The following is an 11,315-nucleotide window of genomic DNA, read 5'->3' as shown; positions in this document are numbered from 1 at the left end:
GAATGATGATGATGATGATGATGATGATGATGATGATGATGATGATGATGATGATGATGATGATGATGATGATGATGATGATATGATGATGATGATGATGAACGTGTCGCTTAGCAGAAGTCATGAAACAGATAACGATGAGTCTAAGTGTTGGTGCGGTCTGCCTTCCAGAATGGGGTCCTCGTGACCCCCTGTACTTGATTGGGACATTGCAAGAAATGGTGGCTTTCGTGTTGTCAATTTCTCCAGATTTTCTGGCTAAGGGCTTGGAGATGTGGGCTAGCGTCAGGTGCTTCCTCACCAAATCTTTCGTTTTCGATGCAGCAGCTTGAATACAATTGAATGAAATGTGTGGTTGAACGGCGGTGAAGTATGAGCGCCAACACTGATGTTGTATCTGATGATGCTGGCGTCGCACAACCACTTTTCATGCTAACGAGCCTCACTTAAGTTCATTCTTTCCAAAGGAAACCATGGGTGAATTGATGTTGCCGGCTCGCCTATTGCATTGCCTGGTTTCGGCGAATCAGTTGATTTCTTCCAAGTGACCTCCCAGACCACGGGTATCATCCCTCGTATTTGATGACTAGCGAAAGATGAGTGGTTACTCATAGGCTTATTGGGTTTCTAATTCGAATGCCGTCTGCGCACCGGCTGTCTATATAGCGTTGCTATAACGTGAAACCCAGAAAGACAGCGTATACTTTAGGCCCAGGGTGGTTAACTGACATGTCTCTATTCACGGATGTCAAGTTACAAACCTCAGATAACATCGCACTGGCGTGTAAACTTGCTAGCGTGGATGTGTTCCGGTTCACCTGGCGATCAGTCACAGAAAAAATTCTGGTGTAGAGCTAATCGGGTCCGATTTCATGGTCTGTCAAAACACTACCGAATAACCGCTTCGGTGATTTTAACTCGTTCATCTAATCAACGTTAATCCTAGTGGTAAATAAAACCAACAATTATACTCTGTCACATTGTGAGGAGTTTTCGGCTTTTTTCATTCTGTGCCGAATGCCCTCTGTTCGGCTCGGTACGGTATACCTAATCATAAATTTTCACTGGCGTTATCTTCAACAACAGTGCACCAGTGGTAAATGCGGATGCATACAACATCGTTGAAGAATGCCCTAGTAAAGAGTGGAATGTGGGGTAAAAAAGGCTGAGGCCTTATATATAAAGAAAAGGATGCAGATCACAACATTTGTGAATCCTATCGAAGTGGAACACCGTCGGATGGACTGACCCAACGGGCTTCTGCGAACCTCATTAAAGGTAGGACCAGCGTACAACGGCACACAGGCTCTAGCTGGGTTGTTCGGTTAGTTGTCATTTCTTTTAGGGTTTCTAATCCCTTGAAAGTGAATCGCATGTATCCCAACCAGGAAGGCGCGAATACATCACAGCACTGTATTTGACAGTAGATGCCCTCCTCTCTCATTGTCCACTCCCCACGGGCCTTTCACCAACAAAAGATCAGGGTACACAGCAGTGTTTCTTGTGGTGGGCGATGTTTTGCTATGCTTAGTACATGTCACAGTTGTTTTAGCTTGATAAGTACGTTTTCCTGCCATTCTGGATCCGATTCTCATCACTTACCTGCTTACGCACTGCATTGCGGACACGCGGCAACCAGCAGCGCCTGTCATATTGCAACGGCGTATCTGAATTTTTCGAATGTCGGAGCCGAGTTTCACACCCGTCCAATAAGACATTATTGCATTTGCCTTGTAAATACAGCCTTTTGACTGCAGTGGAATTCACCTCTGAAGCCATATATGAAACAACCTCACAAGTATTGCGCCTTGACAGTGCTTGCATTAATTTATTCTGTCACAGTACGGTCATGGTTTTGCAGATAAGTAAAGCGGTCATCAAACTCATTTTCCCGTCCCCGAAGCTTCGGGGGTGGGACACGAGGACTGAGTCTCCTGGAGCAACACTTTTACTCATTTTTACGCATTTTCTAGCAAGGGATTACATCTAAAATTCTATTCAAAGTAGTGCGAACCGATCGTTGTCAACTAACAAGACAGTGTCCGTGTAGTCCTGTTCTGCTGGTCCTTCTGTGGGTACAAGTTTGATGCCAAGATCCTCAATCTCTCAAAATATTTTTATACATTTATTGGAACGTGTAATTCTAACCTGTTGATAGTGTCGCTGACGCCCATATTTACCTCGTCTTGAAAGTATACTTTTGTGGCTTCTGCGGCATCAGTTAAGGGGGTAATACCTAAGCACCCTCGTAGTCCCACATCACAGGCTGTTCAGGGACGTGTGGAACACAGTGAACTTGGAACTAATCATCTCCCTTCGCTGGTTTACAACAACTGGCTGATCGGAACCGTCATTTATTGGAACGTGTAATTCTAACCTGTTGATAGTGTCGCTGACGCCCATATTTACCTCGTCTTGAAAGTATACTTTTGTGGCTTCTGCGGCATCAGTTAAGGGGGTAATACCTAAGCACCCTCGTAGTCCCACATCACAGGCTGTTCAGGGACGTGCGGAACACAGTGAACTTGGAACTAACCATCTCCCTTCGCTGGTTGTACAACTCCGGCTGATCGGAACCGTGAAAAGTGCCTCCGTATGTCAATCATTTCAGTCCCTTCAATTAAGTGCATGCCGCGCTTGGCTATAGGCAGTCCTGCTAGTGCCGCATTCATCTGCTATACAAGTTTCCAAGTAGTCAGTCGGACTCCACAGTGGACGTGAAGCGCAATCCCCAGACAGGACGTTGTCGACCCTCGATGGTGGTGACGGCACCCGGATCAGTCAGAATTTCTTTCACATATCTGCCAGGTCACAAGTCTGTTATCAACTCGATTTCTGCTTTACGTGTACTCGGACCGAGTCAAAGCACCCTAACTAGTGGGCGAAATTTGCCGGTGTATGGATACAAGTACACTTTTCTCACTGGTGTTCATCCGTACGGCTACTTTTACTATCCACTTTTGGTGTCCCGATTGACACGTGCTGATCGTATTGTTTGGTCATCTCGATTGTTTATCCGCTCTCTAGGCACCGCTTTTTGGAGTTCCGATATAGCCGTACGGAAGGTTCGTCTGCGCGTCCAGCATCAGTACTATTTCCGGGTTCACAGTTATGGGGGCGTTCATTTCCCGAGTCAGCTAACAGCAAATCAGCGACACCAAGCAAACCCTACCATCGGATCGTGGTTTACTTTTTACCGGATATTTGGTCATTAATGCCCTCTACGGGTGATTGGGCAAATGTCAAGAGGTCAATGGAGAACGCGCTTTCCCGCAAACTACATCAACTATTCCCAATGTCTCAGGTGGAAATCAATGCTCTTTCAGATGCCACTTCTACTGGTGCGTCCTCGGATGATGCAAAGAACACGTCAAATCCAACCACATGTCCTACTGGAGTGACGGCGACCACTTTGGGAGATACTACTACTACTTCTACCGCTGGGGACTCGCAGAACAATCCAACTGCGGCTCAAAAACTGGATCAATCAGGCGGCATGTTGGATACTAGTTCAAAGGAGATAGGTGACGAAGGACTCCAGTCCCCTACACGTGCAGTGGCAGGTGACAAGAACACTTCAAGTCAAGAGGTCAAGAACCGTCACCGTCATTTGTTTGCATGTTCCGCGAAATCCGTTGGTTTATTTGTGATTATACGCTTTTTGAAGCACTCACTGGATTACTAATCCTCAGCCCTTCCACACTATGCTTTAGGTGGAAGGTTATGCGTTTATCTTTTTGAACAGTGATGTGAGACGAACCGATCTACATCTTAGTTTTGACGTTATTTGACTCAAAGTTCAGGTCTGGTTAGATGTAATCTTGTGCACTCATACTGAAATGGAGGGTCGATGCCGGTGGGCTCACCGGCAAGATGTTGCTCTGGGTTGGGTAGTGTTCAAAGATGTCCGATTTCTGGTATAATCCTTTACAACTTTACCATAACCAAAGGTTTTTAAAACGCATATTGCCAGTGTATCATTGGTACAACGAGTTGGTTTTTCATACGAAACTCGGTTTCTAGTGCTATAAGAACATCAGCATAGTCGTGGTTCATTGTGTTAATTAACGAGACATTCATTTCCCGATGGCTCCTCTCCTACTGGTTGTTTGAATTCTTTTTTTACTGTTTTAGTGTGCTGCTTCAGAGAAATCGTCCATCAAGAGTCACGATGAAATTAATCTCTCTGCAATGAAAGTGGGTTAGAGACAACTTTCCATTCGCTAACTTGCTAGGTATCTGAGCTACGTGAACAGTTAAAAGTGCGAAATCTTCCTGCCGATGGTATCAAAGCTCAATTGCTCAGTCGCCTGAAGACGGCTGTGGAAAAAGAGGCCGAACAAGCAAGAAAGGAAGAAGAAGAACGTTAGTTATCTTTCACGTCTATCTTTTTGCGTGTTTTCTGCTGTCGTTTATCAGTCTGTGTTGCACGAGCGGTGCTTATGTACGGTTGGCTGTCCTGTCATTTTTAGCTAGCAAAGGACATGGTTCATTCTGAACTAATAATGATTACCATAACTGATGGTACACTTGAGAATAATGATTACCATAACTGATGGTACACTTGAGATCACCTTAACAGAATAGCACCTTTCCTGAGATCTGTACAGTTTAGGGCAATTACGAACAGGGTTCAGGGTGAATGTTTGGAGATGGAAATTACCTGGAGTGGCTAAGGCCGGCTTCGGGACCAGATGGCCCAGGTGGTTAGAGCGCAAATTTACTGACCGGAAGTTCCGTGGTTCCAACCCGACCTCTGTCACTCGACTTCCCCTGTCTAGGCCTGGGCGACCTGGCAGTATCCCTCGTGCTTTCTCCGGGTGGCATGTCAGCTAGGCACCGAAAGGGTGTTACAGCTGAACAATTATTATTATTTATTATTAAGGCCTTCTTCTTTCTCCACCGTGGAGCTTCATTTCAATGATTTGGCGTTGTGGGACAGTTGAGTACAAATGTCCTCATACTGATGGTACTGCAATGAGATACTATCAATCCATTTTGATGGCACTGGCTTGTGAAATTATGCCAGCCTAAATTTGCAGTACTCTGTCGGTCTCATCTGATCGAGAAACCTTCCCCCAGATCAACCAGCATTCCCGGAAGCTTGTAAGGAACCTTACGGTGCTTTTTCTGCACATCCAACACCAAAGAAAAGAAAGAAAGAAAGCCTTCAGCTGTAGCACCCTTTCGGTGCCTAGCTGCCATGCCACCCGAAGGAAGCACGAGGGCTGGGATACTGCCAGGTTGCCCAAGCCTAGACAGGGGAAGTCGAGTGGCGGAGGTCGGACTCGAACCACGGACCTTCCGGTCAGTAAATTCGCGCTCTAACCACTTGGGCCATCTCGCCTAACATCAACATCCAACACCAAGTATTGTCGAGATCAGTGTCCGTGATACACTGGCCTGGCAATGACAGACAACACTTTGGACGTCTGTCTGAGACAGGATTGCTCGGCTGCTCATACACTGCCCATGCGTGACAATCGGCTACCCGTGAAAGGAGGAAAGCTCATCGCCGCGAAGTTGTTTATTAGAAAACACCAATTAAAGTTACAGACTATGCAACAGGAAAGTCAAACTCTCATACGCACCTTGTTTTTAAAAAAACAAATATTCGACTTCTTCCCGAGCGAGTCTTTTTGAACTTACCTGGGTATTTGTTGACTTTCACGCAATTGTAAACGAATGCTGTAGAGCACTTCCGCAGATTCCGTACTAAATCCCACCTTTCATTAGATCAATTAGGAGTTACAGGAACGCCGCATGCCCCATCGTTAGTATCCACCGTTACACCCGAATTGCATGAATCGCGACCTTTTATCGGCTCCAGCGACGGACTCCGTGCACCAAATGGACTGACAATGAAGTCCTTAAAGCACCAAATAGTGGTCGTTATGAGGTTAGTTGAATTCTGTATCATTTGGTGAATCAGTTAACGAGCGAGACTCCTCAGTAATCTAATCGCGCAAACGTCATTCTGAACATATGAGACGGGCAATTTAAGATATATTTAGTAGTCCTGCCCACGCTTAATTCAGTGGATGTCGTCGGATATAAAGCTTACTTAAGTTGTCCAGCAGACATCACAAGGATTGCATCCCTCCTTCCCAACTCAAATAGGGGAGCAGCTCTGGAAACGCGTGGCTTAACTTGAACTGGATTTCATCTGGAACGAGAAAAATGTACCATCGTAGTGGGATGTCTCTACAGTAATTCTTCAATGCCACGGGGCCACCACAGTGTCCTGTACGTAGGGCTACACAACACGACATCCGTTGGTGCATATGACAACCAAACTTGTTTCCATCCTGGGTGAGGGTGCTCAGACCTCATCTCCGCCTTCAATACGTACTAGAACAGCTCCACTGCATTAAGCTATGAGCAATGGCTATCCTTTTTGATACAAGGCTGCTTCCGCCCCCGTAGTTTGTCCGACATTGTCACAGTGTCTAACCATGTCTCTAATAAATGTGGCCAAATGGCATGGATAGACCTTCATCGAAATTTGTCATGTTTCTTATCACAAAACACCGGTTTAATTTGGACAATGTCGTCGATGTGATGGAAAGATCCCTACGAGCCTTTGTCTGTGCGGTCGAGGTGCTCCCATGACGCTTGCTTATGCACATTAAGTACGGGGATGATGTAGCTGTTCTTGAACCGGCCCTGATGAAGCTAGACGCTACGACGATCCAGCCATGCATTGAGCATGCCGAGTCGTCTCTTCGAGGATGCTGTTTCCCATGCCTAATTCGTCCTGGTGCAAGCATAGAGATAGTCAGTCGTTGATCTGGTAGAAGGGCACGTTCGGGATCAGACACGCCCTCCAGGATGTAGGTCGCGTGTTTCTGTTTGCCTAGGACACTGCAAGATGTGGCTGCTAACCGATTTCCTTGTCGGTATCTACCCAGATCGTGTGAGTGTCAAAGTGTGGATACCTCGGAACCTTCCTGGTGGTCTCCCCTTGTATTTCCTTAAAATTAAGTATAGCTGTACGTCATCGGTTTTCAGCACTGATGTGTTGTCGATAACGATGAGGATAAAGATAACTTCAGCTTGAGATTATTTTAATGAGACTAGGATCCACAACCCTATAGTGCCTTCCATACCCTCATGCGAATCGGACTTTGGTCCTTGTGGGTAAATACTTTCATTGCTTAACTATCAGTGCTCCTGGATCAATTTTTTGCTTACGTTGGGAACCGAGAAGGCGATGCTCAGCCATGTCGAATGGTTGCCGGGAGGGGTAACTGGTGCGATATTTGAGCTGATCGTACTTCAAAGACTGCATCCTGTGGAATGCAAAAAACGTCGCTCAGATAAACATGCTACCCTATCAGTTAAGCCTGTCAAATTTTCATCGTTCGACAGCAGTGGGCATCGTGCGGTACACTAACGGTTTGGTCTACCAATGACCCAACAGTTTTACTTGTCGTTTTGTTCTTGGGTGCCTACTTGTTTGACAACCAAGCAAAAATAGCTCGAGTTGGCCCAGTGGCTAGGGTGCGAATTTACTGACCGGAAGGTCCCTGGTCCGTACCCTACCAGTGCATTCCGAATGCTCCTATCTAGACTGGAAGTATCTCGACTCTCGTGCTTATTTCAGGTGGCTTGGCAATTAGGCACCGAAATGGTGGTACAGGTGAACCACAAAAATGGCTAACGGCTCATGAACGTTTTCTGCAATGTCAGCGTAAGCCTACAGCTGTACTCATGCACCAATGCAGTACTTTGGCGCGTGCCTACTCACTGACAGCTCGAGTAAATAGCTTGGCATATCTAACCGTGCTTTTCCGTTATGCAACTGAAAGCTGTTGAAATTTCAGCAGGTGAACAAGTTTTGTGTCATATTAGATTAGTAAGCTCAGTAAAAGACCAGCCAGTGAATCATGCATTTACGAGATACACTCATTTGCAAACAGATTTTGGTTTTGCGAGGGTCTCACCTGGAACCCAGCTTTTGCTCTCGTTTGTGATGTTTCCAGGCAAATGAATTTGCTGCACTAGGCCGCCTCATGTTTCAGTCGCTACTATATTCGAGATATCCCGATACATGTATATTCTTAATGCACTACTCATAAGGTTATCGAAGAATTTTCAGCAACCTGAATGCATTTGCGAGATTTTTAGCAAGCGCTGATTAGTCACCACCATCATTGACAGAAGTACATTTGCATAATGGTTCTTAACTACTGAACAATCGGGAGTGAAGAAAGAAAAGAGTGGAGTAGTGTAAAGAAACCTTATATCCTTGAGAAAAACAATCAAGATTAAGGTACCTACATCCTTGGGGAGCACCAAACTGAACAGCTTTGAGTATCTTGTCGGAAAATGTTATTTGTTCCGTTGAGGAAAATGAAATAGAGTTTGAGATAGTTCGGGCTTTTGGGGCACAAACTATCAGCCAGAAGGTTCGTGGTTCGAACCCAACGCAACCCAGTTCGACTTCCCGCACATGGTCTTGAGCAACCTGGCAGTATCTCGCTTCTATTGGATAGTGTTGAAGCTAGTCACTGGTAGGGTATTAAAACTGGACGATCATTATTATTTATTATCACTTAGGAAACAACGTAGCCCAGATTAAATGAATGAAAAACGGAGAAACCAGTTGACAGCTACAAAACGCGAAAACCATGACAAGAAAATAGTAACGCGGAAGGCAGGTTTCTTGTAAGTTCTTTTAGACAGTGAAATCCTGGGCAGCATTTTTGAGGACCCCGTCTCCATGAGAATTTTATTGTGCGGTTCAGTGGATTATTGAGACAAAAAAGGCGCGGGCACATCATTGAGGACGAAATTTTCCTGGAAAACAGTTTCGTGGGATCCAGAAATGTAAGATTTGATACGCTTGCTTTTGATGAACTTGTGTATTTGGACAGTGTTATTCAACACCTACACAGTGCTTCTTGAGCAAATCTCCTCGCGAGATTAATTTCATTCATAAGGTTATTGGGAAGGATCGAATTGGTCACGCTTCAAGTGCATGTATAGAGCAATTTTAATGAATTTGTGGCAAAATAACTGACGTAACCATCGTGGGCGTTATACCACGTGATGTAAAGCGGACGAAATATTTTGTTCGTAAGGAAATATCTCCGGTCTTTCTCCGATTAAAACCATTTTTGTCGTTTCCCAAGGGTGATCTTTATACGTGCTTAGGGTCAACTCAACTTCCCGTTGAGTTCTGATGGTTTACGCTAAGTTTACATCTAGATTCTACGGTCAACTATCATTCACTCATAATTTTGAAGTGGCGTTGGAGTTATCCAGAGGAAGTACCATCGGTGGGTTGGACGATTCCAGCAACAAGGCGTTGTTCGCATTGATCATGTTCCAGTAGTTCAGGTATTCTGCATGTATACCAAGATGACGGAGTCTGAATGACGATGCACTGACTCCGCTACACTACTATGTGTTGCCTGCGTTGTTTCTAGCTGCGTCTTCAAATCTTGTTTCAGGTAAAAAGAAAGAAAAAGAGATGCAGGAGGCAATGGCTGCCAAAGAAGAAGAAGATAAGAAGCGTGAGTTGTCAAAACCGACGGTTGAGATACCGGCTACCCCCAAAGCTGATGCATGCATCGCCTTACGCAACTATCCGTCGATTATCGTTCAAAAGCGCCTTACCGATGACTACACACTGCAAACGGTTAGCCTGGATGTAAGTCCTGCGAACTATATTCTTTTGTGATTTTGCACCTTTATAGTCACGCTCTTACTCGCCTACTGAATATCAGGAGTGAGGTTTCGCTTCTATTTACATGTTGCTTTTTATGTTGATGTGCATTAACTTGGACACCTGCTAAAGTCACCAAATTGCTGTTGGTTGCGTACTCAGAATTGAAGACTACTTGTCTTTCTGTTAAGGATTACACCATAATGGCACTCTGTTTTGACGGTTGTACACACGAACCACAACAGCGGGTTCCACAAACCGGACTTCGCAAGTAGAATGATCTTTTAGGAAGTGGACGAATGCTGGTCGAATTCCGATGGATGCCATTAACACTTAGTGAAGGAGGATCTTGTGTTTAAAATTGTCGGTACTCTTGGAACGAGTAAGTGGACCTAGATCCAATACTGTTTAGTACCATGTTTCCTAGGAGAGGACAACCTTTCGGCACCATCGGGTGTTCACCGACCGCAGAATACGGGTCTGGGAAGTTTGTCAGCAGTAGCGCTCTGGAAGAATTGCGAACGCAAAACAAACCAGTCGGCCAAATGAAGACTGATTCAACATTCGAGACTGGGAATTAAGCGTTTGACTGTCTTGAAACAAAGTTAGATATCACAGCAATCCATCTTCCTGATCGAGATGATGAGCGTGATTCCACCCCGGGAGGATTTTTAAAGCGGCTTGCGATCACAAGACCGATTGAGAGAAGTGGCAACTGAGGAAGGAGCGAAAATGGGAACAGTCAGTCTCTTCTTTCACTTATCTGTAACACTGACACAAAACAAGCACCTCTCAGTGTATGACCACTCAGAACTCCTTTCCGATTCCCGCCATCTGCTTTGGCCATTTGATTGGCCTCGTGCTCGATTCAAGTGGGAGGTGGAATCACAAACAAAATTAAACTTTGGAAGCAAAACGAATTACTAGGTGTTGACTGACTTACTCCGCCTTGCTGCGGAACGACTCATTCTCCCCGCACGTGCACAGCACGGGAAAGAAATGCCAACGGAATCCCGAATATCTACTCTCGTTCCTGTTTACCTAAAGGGTGTCAGATTTGAGTGAGATAATAATCGGGGTTTCAGTTTAGTCACCATGACTTCCGAGTTGCTGACATCTGTCATCTTATGCAGGCTTACTGGAATTAGCCAGTGGTAGAGTTGTGAAAGTGAATCAGGATTCCCTCCGGGTCATGGATGCATTGATCACATCTTCACCTTACGACAAGTTATCGAATACCACTTAAGTATCTTTCTTGGTCTAAATGTTGCGTTCAACGCAGTCGGACTATGTCTCTCCTTCAAAGGCGTGTGGATATTTTCTTCACACTTCCCCAACATCAGTGAGCGTATGAAAGTCATCACCAAAGGTGATGTCCGTCTGGACTGCCGCTTGTCACCTTTCCTGTCCAACTTCATAATCGGATTATTCATTGAGGGAGCGTTTGCCATATCTTATACTTCTTGTATGGAACTTCTTCCAGGTTCGGATCCCATCGAGATAGAAAGTACGCTGAATAAGCTAGACTTTGTTGCCTGGTGTCTGGTATGCATTAAGCACCTTCCAAGTGCAAAGCGCTGTTACATGGCTGAGTGAGCGCACCACCAAAATTGGTCACGATGTCTGAAACGCTGATAATGGA

General features: G+C 45.3%; 2 protein-coding genes across 2 annotated transcripts in view; one reads left to right on the top strand and one right to left on the bottom strand.

Annotated features, from left to right (window-relative positions):
• T265_08765 (hypothetical protein) overlaps window positions 1-8,017 on the bottom strand; it is a gene marked incomplete at both ends in the record, with an annotated part of 9,919 nt that extends 1,902 nt beyond the window's left edge. The window contains 6 exons of the mRNA XM_009174657.1: window positions 1,603-1,769; window positions 4,664-4,832; window positions 5,116-5,301; window positions 5,330-5,487; window positions 7,195-7,292; window positions 7,947-8,017. Of these exons, the coding sequence (XP_009172921.1) occupies window positions 1,603-1,769; window positions 4,664-4,832; window positions 5,116-5,301; window positions 5,330-5,487; window positions 7,195-7,292; window positions 7,947-8,017 (849 nt within the window). The remainder of the gene's footprint in view (window positions 1-1,602; window positions 1,770-4,663; window positions 4,833-5,115; window positions 5,302-5,329; window positions 5,488-7,194; window positions 7,293-7,946) is intronic.
• The window catches only part of T265_08766 (hypothetical protein), a gene marked incomplete at both ends in the record, with an annotated part of 56,009 nt that overhangs the window by 28,247 nt on the left and 16,447 nt on the right, over window positions 1-11,315 (top strand). Inside the window, 4 exons of the mRNA XM_009174658.1 lie at window positions 3,028-3,589; window positions 4,135-4,197; window positions 4,236-4,365; window positions 9,459-9,658. Of these exons, the coding sequence (XP_009172922.1) occupies window positions 3,028-3,589; window positions 4,135-4,197; window positions 4,236-4,365; window positions 9,459-9,658 (955 nt within the window). The remainder of the gene's footprint in view (window positions 1-3,027; window positions 3,590-4,134; window positions 4,198-4,235; window positions 4,366-9,458; window positions 9,659-11,315) is intronic.

Source organism: Opisthorchis viverrini (assembly GCF_000715545.1).
Source record: "Opisthorchis viverrini unplaced genomic scaffold opera_v5_234, whole genome shotgun sequence".
NCBI lineage: Eukaryota > Metazoa > Platyhelminthes > Trematoda > Opisthorchiida > Opisthorchiidae > Opisthorchis > Opisthorchis viverrini.
Note: the sequence above shows the minus strand (reverse complement) of the source record. Positions and strands in the feature narration are given on the sequence as shown.